This window comes from Glossina fuscipes, unplaced genomic scaffold (genome assembly GCF_014805625.2).
Source record: "Glossina fuscipes isolate IAEA_lab_2018 unplaced genomic scaffold, Yale_Gfus_2 115, whole genome shotgun sequence".
NCBI lineage: Eukaryota > Metazoa > Arthropoda > Insecta > Diptera > Glossinidae > Glossina > Glossina fuscipes.
This window is the reverse complement of record NW_023998458.1, coordinates 396,745-409,009: the sequence shown is the minus strand read 5'-3', so window position 1 is coordinate 409,009 and position 12,265 is coordinate 396,745. Positions and strand designations below refer to the sequence as shown.

General features: G+C 36.7%; 3 protein-coding genes across 4 annotated transcripts; 2 read left to right on the top strand and 1 right to left on the bottom strand.

The window, feature by feature from the left end:
* The first annotated feature begins 622 nt into the window (after positions 1 to 622).
* On the top strand, positions 623 to 3,013 carry LOC119640158 (heat shock 70 kDa protein 4-like). Its single transcript, XM_038038014.1, has one exon. It carries the CDS (start codon positions 623 to 625, stop codon positions 3,011 to 3,013), a length of 2,391 nt encoding a protein of 796 aa, XP_037893942.1.
* Positions 3,014 to 3,445: 432 nt separating this feature from the next.
* On the top strand, positions 3,446 to 4,742 carry LOC119640108 (peroxiredoxin-2). The gene is made up of 4 exons (XM_038037935.1): positions 3,446 to 3,604; positions 3,740 to 3,812; positions 3,905 to 4,046; positions 4,129 to 4,742. Exons 1-4 carry the CDS (start codon positions 3,572 to 3,574, stop codon positions 4,589 to 4,591), a joined length of 711 nt encoding a protein of 236 aa, XP_037893863.1. The 5' UTR covers positions 3,446 to 3,571; the 3' UTR covers positions 4,592 to 4,742.
* Positions 4,743 to 5,326: 584 nt separating this feature from the next.
* Positions 5,327 to 12,027, bottom strand: LOC119640116 (splicing factor 1). 2 transcript variants are annotated; one of them, XM_038037943.1, is made up of 7 exons: positions 11,696 to 12,027; positions 11,065 to 11,609; positions 10,871 to 11,002; positions 10,015 to 10,090; positions 6,947 to 7,099; positions 5,653 to 6,890; positions 5,328 to 5,577 (listed from the first exon to the last, which is right to left on the bottom strand). In XM_038037943.1, the coding sequence occupies exons 1-6, from the start codon at positions 11,896 to 11,898 to the stop codon at positions 5,672 to 5,674; spliced, it is 2,328 nt and encodes a 775-aa protein (XP_037893871.1). In that variant the 5' UTR covers positions 11,899 to 12,027; the 3' UTR covers positions 5,328 to 5,577; positions 5,653 to 5,671. The 2 variants fall into 2 exon arrangements, with proteins under 2 accessions (XP_037893870.1, XP_037893871.1); XM_038037942.1 differs by having other exon boundaries at positions 5,327 to 6,890.
* Between the last annotated feature and the right edge of the window lie 238 nt (positions 12,028 to 12,265).

The window sequence follows — 12,265 nt, the reverse complement described above, 5'->3', positions numbered from 1 at the left end:
TCTAAAATCTTAACCTCAATTAATAGAAATAAATTGAAGGCATTTGTAACGCACATCGGTGCCAGGTTTTGATTCCTCTTATGTTGGTTACGCTTGTCTCTAAGTCTCTAAGTAAACAGACTTGCAGCCATATTCTGGGATTGTAATCCAAAGTGAGAATGATGGGTTCACTTATCATAGTTTTTGTGACTTTGTATCAAATTTGGTATTCCAATAGCCTATGTAGCAATAGCCACAACAAAGGTCTTCAATAATTTCCTGTTAAGTGGCGAAAACCACATTGATTGCCTTGTGACTTGCGAGTTTCCGTTGAGGTTAACTTATAGTTGACGGTCGAAGACATTACATGAATTTTGATTTGATGTTAACGTAAAGTCGTAATCAACATTGTATATGCACACGTTTTTTTCTTTTTTTTTCTTGTGCAGTCATTCCGCTTATGTTTAATTTTTTGACTCGTAACTCGTAACGTCTCTCGTTCAGATGTTTTTTTATGTAAACGAAAATATAGTAAATTTTGAATTTGGGTTAACAAAAAAAAATTGTATATTTCCTAACACCAATAAGTTTTAAATTCAGACCAAAAAGTTTCGCTTATCACGCCGCTAATTAAAACAAAAACATGTCAGTGATTGGAATCGATTTTGGTAATGATTCGTGTTTCGTGGCTACGGTTAAGAATGGTGGTGTCGAAACATTGGATAATGATTACAGTTTGAGAGCAACACCATCGTTCGTAGCATTCGCCGGAAGGAAGCGGATTATTGGTGCGGCCGCGAAGAATCAGTATGGGTCGAACAAAGAAAATACGGTCATTGGATTTAAACGATTGTTGGGTCGAAAATTCGATGATCCTCATGTGCAGCATGAGTTAACGATGATTCCAACCAAAATTGAAGAGAGATCGGATAATGGCATCAATATATGCGTTCATTATTTGGGGCAGACGCACTTTTTTACGCCGGAACAAGTGACGGCCATGTTACTTACTAAATTGAAAGAGACCTCTTCTCAGGCTTTACAGGCACAAGTGTCCGATTGTGTCATCGCTTGTCCATTTTATTTTACAAACGCTGAGCGACAAGCTTTGCTCGATGCCGCAAAAATTGCCGGCTTAAACGTATTGCGTTTGCTAAACGAAACAACCGCCATAGCGTTATCATATGGTTTTTATAAGCAAGCTCTGCCCAGCGATAATCCGCGCAATGTAATCTTCGTGGATTGCGGCGACTCTTCGTTGCAAGTTTGCGCATGTGCCTTTACCAAGGGTAAGCTCAAGATGCTGGCCAGTAGTTGGGATCAAGTTGGCGGTCGAGACTTTAATGTTGTCATAGCTGATTATTTTGCCAAGGAATTCAAGCAACGCTACAAAATCGAAATCGAACATAATTCTCGACAGTGGTTACGTTTATTAAGTGAAGTTGACAAAATGAAAAGACAAATGTCGACAAACAATACCAGCTTGCCTCTAGAGATTGAATGCTTCATAGGTGATATCGATGTATCGTCGAGCATGCATCGTTATCAAATGGAAATATTATGCGATTCACTGTTGGGACGTGTTGAAGATACACTCAATAGGCTCTTAATTGAATCTAAATTACCTTTGAAAGAAATTCATTCGGTGGAAATTGTTGGCGGCAGTACACGCATACCAGCAATTAAAGAGTTGATTGAGAAAGTTTTTGGTTTAACGGTGTGTACCACTTTGAATCAGGATGAGGCTGTTTCGCGCGGCGGGGCACTACAATGTGCTATGATGTCACCCGCTCTTCGTGTACGTAAGTTTGAAATTACTGATATTCAAAACTATGCTGTTGAGGTGAGCTGGAGTGGCGAAGGCTCTTGTATTGGTAGTAGCGTCGAAATATTTCCCGCCTTTCATGAGGCACCTACCAGTCGTTTGCTGACTTTAAGCCGCAAAGAATCATTTAACTTAACGGTACGATACTCTCAATCCATACCCTATCCAGATCCTACTATTGGTCAATGGACTATCAAAGAGATAAAAGCCAAAAATCATGGAGAATATAACGATATTAAGGTGAAGGTAAAAATTAATCAACATGGCTTGATAGTGATTTCAAGAGCTACACTAGCTGACAAAAATGATACTGAGAGAAAATCGACAAGCCTTCAACATACAGCAATAGAACGACCGAAACTAGGCATGATCGAAGACAGTGAGAAAAGCCGTATACCAAGCCGCGCAAACACTTCCACAGATAGGCAGACAAACAAAGTGATGGACGATGACAATGACAAGAGATCCTCAAAATATGTGAACTTACCAATGGAATTTCAAATTCATGGCATTTGTCAAAAAGAATTGAAAGACTTGAGGCTATTTGAGGAGAGAATGTCAGCCAACGATGCCAGCGAAACAAAACGTATTGACGCCAAAAATGCTTTGGAAGAGTATGTCTACGAAATGCGTAGCAAATTGCTTGGGGGACATTTGGATCAGCACATTTTTCCGATAGAGCGGGAAAGTATTTGCACTGAACTTAACGATGTTGAAAATTGGTTATACGAAGATGGTGTCGATACCGATTATGATACTTATATGGATAAACTCTATCTACTGAAACAAAGAATTAATCCAATTAATGCCCGTGCAAATGATTATGAACGTTGCCCTTTAGCTTTTGACGAGCTGGAGCGCGCCATCTCATTTGCCCGCGCTGTTATTGCCGACTTTAAGAAGGGCGTGGATAAATACGCTCACTTCACCGAAGCGGAATCTATAAACATTTCTGAAAAAATCGACAAATCCCAAAAGTGGTTCGATCGTAATAAAGCAAGGTTTGTTGAAGCTGCACGTACTAGTGATTGCCCAGTAAATTCAAGTCAAATACGTTATGAGGCAGACATACTGACAAACTACGTGAATTCAGCTATTAATCGCTCAAAATTGAATCGAAATACACCAAAAATAACTTCTGCAACCATAACTACTGGTCCAAGCGAAATCGGTCAACGACAGCTTCAGCAACATAATAAACATTATTAATAACCTTATAAATCTTAACGAATAAAACATCTACGGCGATATCGTAAATAAACCCTTGATGAACTTATAATAAAGATAGCTGGGTTGCAATGCTTGTTGCCGTCGTCCTTTTTTTTAATAATCTTCGTCTTCTTCTTCTACCGTTCTTTCTTTTCCATATCAGGGAGGATAAAGCTAATATTAATACAAAATAACATTGAATAATACTAACTTGTGAATGCAAATAATTCCATTTTAACGGATACAATATTTTATTTCTGGTAAACCATTTGAAACCTAATTTTCAAATTACTTTCTCATAATAAAAAAAAAAAAAAAAACGAACGAAACTATCTCATTTTAATTAACCTACAAATACCGAAACTTTCTACCAAGACTTGGCAACTCATAATTCCCTTGAAAAAATGAAAAAAAAAAAAAAAAAATAAAAAGAGAAAAAGAAAAAAAAAAACCGGTCAAGAAAAAATTATAAATCAAATCTTAATCGACTTAATCAGTAAATAATTCCATAACTTTAGCAAATAGCTGTCGCAGCAATTGAAAAACGTTGCCTAGATCATGTCTCTCTTGGCCAAAGCTTTGTTAAAAAATGTGAGTATTTATCCTAAAGCATGATTCTGGTAAATAAATGCAATTAGCATCAATTGGGATGAAAATTAATGAAAAAATTACGTAATTCAGTGACATTCCCAGTTTTTAAAGCATTTTTGCAATTTTGTAATGTAGTTACCACAAATTGGCAAGCAATTGTGTCAACAACAGCAAACACGACAAACACTAACACGTTTACTGCATCAAAGTAAGTTTTTTGGAAAATTGGGATTATTCTCTTTCGTCTGCGTGAATTGAAATTCTCTGCTTTATCTTTTCATAATAAACATACGTGCGCAGCTACTCCTTTGCTCTCTGTTAAGATCCAGCAGCCAGCACCGGATTTCAAAGGTATTGCTGTGGTGGGCAAGGAATTTAAAGAAATCCAATTGTCAGATTATAATGGCAAATATTTGGTATTGTTTTTCTATCCTCTAGATTTGTAAGTACAAAAACGCAATCATCTGCCTTCATTTGTCTAATATCGACGTAAATGCAATTTCCTACTTTTTTGTTTCCTTTAGCACTTTTGTATGTCCTACAGAGATTATATCTTTTAGCGAGCGTATTAAGGAATTTAAAGAGTTGAACGCCGAAGTTGTGGGGGTTTCAGTAGATTCGCATTTCAGCCATTTAGTTTGGGCCAACGTTGATCGCAAAGCCGGTGGCCTAGGCGGACTTGACTACCCTTTGCTCTCCGATATAACGAAACAAATTAGCGAAAAGTATGGTGTTCTATTGGAAAGTCAAGGCATTTCATTACGTGGAACATTCATAATTGATCCTAATGGTAATGTCCGCCAGTACTCGATCAATGATCTTCCAGTTGGACGTTCAGTCGATGAAGTTCTGCGTCTGATCAAGGCATTCCAGTTTGTCGATAAACATGGCGAAGTATGCCCAGCTAATTGGAATCCGAAAACAAATCCCGATACCATAAAACCGGATGTCAACAAAGCAAAAGAATATTTCAATAAACATGGTTAAGCCTTGGACTGCTACCAAACATTCTCACTTAAAAACGGGGGATTTGAGTTATTTGTGTTTATATTTGGGGACTTTGAATGTTATATTCTTTCTATATAATGTCTAATCATGATTCAAGTTGAAATAAATTGAAAACCCACGGAATTAAAAAGTTTTTGTTTACCCGTACATTACATAGAAATTATCAAGCGTTCTTGAGCTCTTTATTTCCCTGGAGTTAATATTATTATTAAATTCATTTATATTTTCTATAGATTTTGCAGTTTTCACTGTTGCTTGCTGTACGTGCCTTATGCCTCCTATGCAGCAATGATGTCGCAACTGCATGTATATTTTTCTCTATGAGTGTTGTTGGGTCTTATAGTTCGAATTACAAATTTATTAGGTATGATTCTTACCGATGAGCAAAAAACCTTATAGGCGAAACTTTAAATTATTATAATAATTAACAGTGGGCACTAAAATCACCATAAAGTGTATATATGCTCCGATTTACATATGCTTTGGAAGCCACAATTAAATCTGTGAGACCTTTTTTCAGCTTTCCATAGCTCAGTTCGTTGCAAAAATGTTATACCTTCACTTTACTTTGATTATTGTTGAAACTCGGGGGAAAATCTCCATGATGCCAAGATAATCTTTATTAAAGATTCTATTCAAGAGATTACAGAAAATCAATATTTAGCATAAAATATTTATATATATATACATATATATATATAGGTTCAAGTAAAATGTTATCGGACATTGAAGTGCTTTAGCGATTATTCATATAGTAATACAACTTTTTATCTCACTTAAAAATTCTACCTTAATTATTACAAATGTTACTATTGCCATTGTGGATGATTATCAGCAACATATTCACGGTATCGTGAAAATGGCAGGATATTTTAATTAGCTAGAGAGAAAACTGAAATCTTCTTCTTCAGCCTGTGCGCGGGGACCGTCATGGATAATAAATGTTCTTCTTCAAGAAACATTTTCTGTTAAAAATTTTGTTTTTATTTTTGTTGTGTTTGATGATTTTGTTTGTTATTTCAACCAAATGTTTTAATTACCAAATAGTATCGAAAGTTTTTAATTAGCCGGAGGAGGCGGAGGAGGGGGTTGAGCGAGCCCTCTAATTCCTGGTGGTGGAGGTGCGCAAGGTGGCGGAGGAGGAGGCGGATAGGCACCTGGTGCTGGTCCCCAAGCCGGGAAACTTGGCATTATGTTAGTAGCCGGCGGCCATGGTGGCAATGGTGCCGTGCCGGGTGGTGGTGGTATTAATGGCGGCATTGGGCCAGTACCGGGTGGTTGTAAAGGACTGGTGCCAGGTGGAGGCGGTGGATCACCACCCGGTGGTGGCGGCTGGGCAGCGCTCATCCACGGCATCATGGGTGGAGTTGGTGGTGGGGCTGGTTGTGAACTGGGTGGTGGTGGTATTAATGGCGGCATCGGCACAGCAGGAGCTCCATTAGACGCACCCCATCCCGGCGGCATAGGCGGTGGTGGTGCGACTGGCAGCATTGCACCCGGCAAAGGCGGTACTGTCGTGGGCGGACCTATCGGTACTGGCGCTTGTATAGCTGGCATAGCAGACGGTTTCTTATCAAAAATGCTGTAACCTCTATTGATATGCACTTGAGCCAAAGGATCAGCATTTTGTTTCGGTTGAGCTGATGGAGGTGGACCTTCACCCAATTCGGCCATAAGGCTCATATACTCTTCATCGATTTTAGCTTGAGAATTCTCAGCATTTTCGACGCTTCCAAGCTCACCAACAGCGCCAGGACGCTTACTGCGGCAATCTTTGGATATATGACCGGCGCCACCGCAGGCAGTACAAACAATGCTATTGGTTATATTCGGTTTATCTGGGCATAGCCAAGATTTATGTTCCGTCGAGCCGCAATTGGTGCAACGGGGGCAATCAGTTTCACGCAATGTTCCGTTAAGTTGAGCTAACTCACGTAATTGCATTCTACGTAAATCATTATGACCTTCGGGCACTTCGATACCTTGGCGTATAACATCTTTAATCTTATCAACAGCCTTCTTAACGGCTTCCGGATTTGGAGCAGTGATAAAAGCATGCAACGGCTCATCTTCACCGGCCAAAGGTTGACCATCTTTGCGCCCTACTTTTCCTTCTTTCACGGAACCTTTACCACGTATTATAATCTTGGCGCCAGTTTCTTTTTCCATTGCTTTCAAAGTGTTTCCACGTGGACCAATCAAAAGACCCACAAAGTTAATATCAGGATGTTGTTCTTGTGGTATCAAAACCTTGTCAATAACTCGAGTAACCGGAGGCCTTGAGAAAACAAAACATATGCAGACAATATTCTTTACAAAATTTTACCAACATACTTGTAATCAGATGGAGGCTTAAAATCCGGATTAACCGATTGCATCTTCTGAATCAACTGATGACGTTGCTCTTCCAATTTCTTACGATAACGAAATTCTCGTGTATTCAAACGCTTACCATCAGAACTATAAATTGGTTCGGGTGACGGAGATCTATAGAAACGAAACACAAAAGCAAAAATAACTCATTCAATAAATTTTCTAACGAAACGTAATTTTCAAGACCGAAATATTTTCTCATTTTTAACTATATAGTATATATTTTAGATCCTACATGTAAAAAAAAAGCCTGTAAATCCTTAAAAAATTTTATAATTAATTATTTTTTTTTAAATTAATTGCTTGTTGAGAAAAAGAAAAGAATTTTGATTAATTAAAAAATTAATAATAATTAATTTAATTAAATATGCACGCTGGACGGATAGTGTGTCTGTTATATTGTGACCCCTTTGTCTCGCTTTGTTCGATTTTTTATCCTTTTGTTAGAGGGAAAAAAAGAAAATTTTTGTTCATTATTATTAAGTCTCATTAGTTCCACACAACACAAAACGTTTTCTTTTACTTTTGGGCTTACTTGGTTCTGTTTTCTCTTTGTTTTTAGGAGAATTCTGTCAACACCACCCACACCGATCATTGTATATTTTAAACATTTATTTTTAAATGAATTTCACCTAAAGATTTACAATTGGAAATCTTTCATTAGTTTGATTATGTAAAACATATATTAACTGATTGCAATATTTACCTATTAATAATATATATATATATATATATATAAATGTATACAATACAAGTACATAAATCCCTCTAATTTTGTCTAAACATTTCCTTTTAAAGCGATCTACGCTGAAAACTTATAAAAAGGAATTGATAAGCTTCTCTAACATCATTCATTTCTACAGTTACCGAATCTAGTTTTCATCTATTTTTCACGAAGTGAACTGTTAGGTGCACCAATCCATAATGCGGGTTGCTAATTACATCTGGTGGTATAGAGACAGACAAGCGATACGTAAAGATACAATTTTCTCCGAAACCTCTTCAAAGCAATTTTAACGGGTATCTGCACATTTAACGATAAGAAGACGGCAACTACGCCACGGCAATCCAAGGCACTTTGTCTCGTCAAATCATGTCTTTTCGTCGACTTCAACTTGGCCTTAGTACACATTACCCCTAATTTCTCAATCTGCACTTACTAACTTCTATCCTTAATGGATATGTTTAGACGCACATCATATCCCTTTTCACAACTTCTGCGGTCAGCAGTAACAAAGGAGGGACGACATGAGTACGTTTTTGAAACACAATTCCGATTGAAATGACCAGGACGGAAAACTATTTCAGTTTCAAAACCCGTTAACGGATCGCGAAACATGCATCAAGCGCTTGAGAATGAATTAATAAACTGACTATTGGATTTTAAATATTGTGATCTAAATATATATATTGATATAAATTTATTATATTCTCTACACCATCTGTGGATCTGGGTACAAACAGACGCACCTATTATCATACCGATCGATTCGAAATCATTTTCTGAGTCGATCTAAGCTTGTCTATCCGTCTTGTTTTCTCCCCAACGACGAATGCTATCCGATTGGTAGACCTTTTCGACTGCTCCCCTCACCCGCCGCCTTATTTTGAAGAGTCATTGTATGGAAGAAAACTTAGAATTTTTCAAATATTTCGACAAAACTCAATGAATAGTAGTGGTTTCACATTCGAAATTGGTATAAAAATTCGGTTGGATTAGGGTAATCTTTGAACCGTCCCTAATGTAACCGCTCCTACAAAAACTCAATCTTTATATAATAAAAAGGCATAATTTTCAATATTTCATTCTGAAAATTGGTTTATAATAATAAATCAACCTTATCGAATCACCCTCAGGAAATGCAAACCCCTTACACGCTAAGATCTAATTGTGACGGCTTTGCGATGAAAATTTGTTCGTGGTAGTAGTAAATTCAGTAAACGAAATTTGAACCAAGTGGGCCTATTTCTTGGACGCCACTCCAGACAAGTTACGAGATTTCTCATGAAGTTCTTGAGAAAAAAAGTTTTGTTTTCAATATTTTATGATAAAAATTCGCTCTTAACACTAATTAAGGAAGAAAAATAAATAAACAATAGGGAAGTTGGGATCGCATAGGTTTGTTTTTTAGACCCTTACATATATAGGGGCTATCATGAAAACAAGCCCTTATAAGGGGTGCGAGACTAATTTATACTTTTTTTTGACGGAAACAGAAAAATAAGCATTTTTTAGAGAATACATTAAATTTGCTAAAATGGTATTTTGGCCATTCTCCAATAAACTGGCTTTCATGAAAAGTATGCCGTTGCATGAAAATAATGTGTAATTTTTGGTGCGTTATGGCCAAAACGAGTGAATAAACTTATTAGGCGAAATGGTGTAGGGTATGTAATGACTGGCCTTGCCCGGCTATGATATTCTTGCTTATTTTTGTTCAATTATTATTCAACTTTGAAACAACATTTGCTATCTCCTTCAAGAAATGTTGAACTTGAAGTAGCTTCCAGAGCATGGGAATGTCTCCAGTAACAGACTTTATAAAGAGAAAGTAAAAACCTGTGTAAGGAAATTAAATATCCCACTCTGAATATTTTTCGGCTTAACCATAGGAATTCTATATAAAAGCTACTTCGCTGAGCTTTCTTCTAAGGTTTTTTTTTTTACAAAACCCGCATTATTATCCGATGCACCTAAACTTGCTAGCTGATGGTAGAAATCGTAAAATCAGCCAAATCTAGATTTCGTAGTTCGGAATCCTTTCCGCCTAGTTAATTCTATCGACACTATCAGGTCATTAACAATTAATTTTTCACCAAACTACAGATTATACAAATTTAAGTTTTTTTTTTTGGCCCATACACCTCACTTGAAAACCTGTAAAATCCATTTAAGATTTTTGGCATATTTTCAGCGATCACAAGTTTTCCAAGCTGTCTCCCTCCTGGCCATTCAGCTGACTTTATACAATGTAAACATACAAAAATGCTTTTAACATTAATGTATAAAACTAAATATTAGTGCAAACCTTTCTTCAGGATTTTGTGGTATACCCAGGTCGCCAGTGCGCAGTTTGCGGCTAATTTCCTCAATTTGCAATTGAACTGTAATTAAAATTGTGGATTAAGAAAAAAAGAGAAAAAAGAATCGAGGGCAAGCCTCGTTATTAGTGATTTCTTTTTTTTGGTATAAATATTTAAAAAAAAAAAAACAAAAAGAAAATTATACAAAAATTTGGTTTTTAGTTATTGATGATTTTTCTAAACTTAATACACTGAACGCTGAAACAATAAAACAGAGTAATCAATAATTATTTTCATTAAAACCGTTGAAAATGTATACGTCTGCGTAATTCTTTCCTTTGCCTCCGTAATACTTACTTACAGTTAACGCAGTGAAAAGGTGTTTTATATATATTATATATAAAAAAAAAATTCTTAGTTTTTTTTTTTTTCTTTTCTTTTAAAAAGACAAAAACTGCAAATACTAAAGAGTTAATAATGTTAAAAGAAATGGCATTAACAGAGAAATTTGGATTTCCACATGGAGTTTCCAAAGTCATTAAGCAACTTGGCGTCCTTGGTATTAACACTTTTTACTGTCTTTTTTTATTACATGGATTTCCTCCTTCAAAAATAGAGAACGGAATTTTTGTTTAGTAATTGATTTACTTAAAATGTTATTTTGTACTTAAACATTGTTGGAAACGCATCTGAGTTGGGCATAATTTGCCTGAGAAGACCCGGTGATGATGTTGAATTGTAGTTGTTAAAAGAATTATTATTACTAATTTAATATCCTAACTTACGACTAATGCACAACCTTAAACCATAGCATTGCTTTTTTTTTTTTTTTTTTTTGGAAAATAACAATAAATATATTACCTAAGTAAGCTTCCTGCTGTGTGGGATCTAAAGTTGACGGCAATATTGTCGGCATGCCAGGTATGAAAGTTTTATCATTCTCGGTACCACCCCAACGCGATTTTTTGCGACGTCTACGCTCAATGCCATCTTCTGCAATAAAAAGCCGATTAACATTTGCACAAATTTTGCTTCAAATTTTGCTGCAAACTTACGCGAGTTTTCCGAGAGACCATTGCTAATAGAATCATTGCTGTTAGTATTGTTGAAAAGAGCAGCAAAGTTTTTCGTAGACGATGTGGTGCTCATTAACTCTTGTATAGTCTGTGTTAAATCGAAACGAGTTTCGCGTACGTCTTCTTTAATGGGCTCTAATCGATTACGTTCAGATTTTTCCCTTGAAAAACTTCGACGACCGCGTTCTCTTTCGTGGCTTCGCTCATGACCTCGATCACGACTGCGACTGCGCTCGCGGCTACGACGACCGTGACGATCATAACTGTGGCTACGGGATCGATCACGATCTCTTCGTCTGTCGCGGCTGCGCCTTCGCCTACTTTCGTAATCATCATATGTACGAGAACGACTACGTCGTCCCCGTGCTTCCCGTTCGCGTTCCCTATCTCTTTTACGACGTTCCCGATCTACGTCACGATCCCGACTTTCCCGCTCACGACTTTCACGTTTACGTTCACGTTCTCTCTCCCTATCACGATCACGATCACGATCCCGGTCCCGATCCCGATCTCTTGATCGTTCTCTAAATAAATTTAAAAAAAAAATGATTTAGATATTTGTAGGAAAAATCAATGACACATAACCTTAAATTCTTCTAAAGCAAGTTACCTTTTTCTTTTACTTTTTTCTCTATCGCGTTCCCTTTCACGTCCACGATCTCTTGATCTGGACCGTGAGCGGTCTTGTTTATCACGTTGATCGCGACAACTTTCTCGATCCTCGTCAGCATTTGCTCTACTGCTGCCACTATAATGAGATGCCACTGCATAATTTTCTGGCGGCTCTGCGTTAATCATATATTCATCACTCATTTCTGTTTCTTGAACAATTTTCTTAGATATATTTTTTATTTTAGCAAATTTTTCAGTTTTTCATTCGTTTAAAGAATTATTTAACACTTTCTTAAGAACCAAATCACTTTCCGTGGTGAAAAAAATATGGCGACCGTTTATAGAACAGCATTAGCATGACAGTTGCCATATTACTCATCTTACAAATTTTATATGCGGTGCTGCCAAAGCATTTGTCATCGTCAATTTGAAATTTGCTTTCATTACATTAAAATGTAACTAAAAACATTGATCCATTATTTCAGAACATAATTTTCTGAAATTCTTCCCATTTATCATACAATATTCTCTTTCCATATATATTCACAGAAATGGTTTGGTTGAAATG

Coding starts and splice junctions, on each gene's coding strand:
- LOC119640158 (XM_038038014.1), top strand. CDS start 623: ATGTCAGTGATTGGAATCGATTTTGGTAATGATTCGTGTTTCGTGGCT.
- LOC119640108 (XM_038037935.1), top strand. CDS start 3,572: ATGTCTCTCTTGGCCAAAGCTTTGTTAAAAAAT. Junction 3,605..3,739: donor CCAAAGCTTTGTTAAAAAAT/GTGAGTATTTAT, acceptor TTTGTAATGTAG/TTACCACAAATTGGCAAGCA. Junction 4,047..4,128: donor TTTTTCTATCCTCTAGATTT/GTAAGTACAAAA, acceptor TGTTTCCTTTAG/CACTTTTGTATGTCCTACAG.
- LOC119640116 (XM_038037942.1), bottom strand. CDS start 11,898: ATGAGTGATGAATATATGATTAACGCAGAGCCGCCAGAAAATTATGCA. Junction 11,003..11,064: donor TGGTCTCTCGGAAAACTCGC/GTAAGTTTGCAG, acceptor TTTTTATTGCAG/AAGATGGCATTGAGCGTAGA. Junction 10,091..10,870: donor ACAGCAGGAAGCTTACTTAG/GTAATATATTTA, acceptor TTTTAATTACAG/TTCAATTGCAAATTGAGGAA.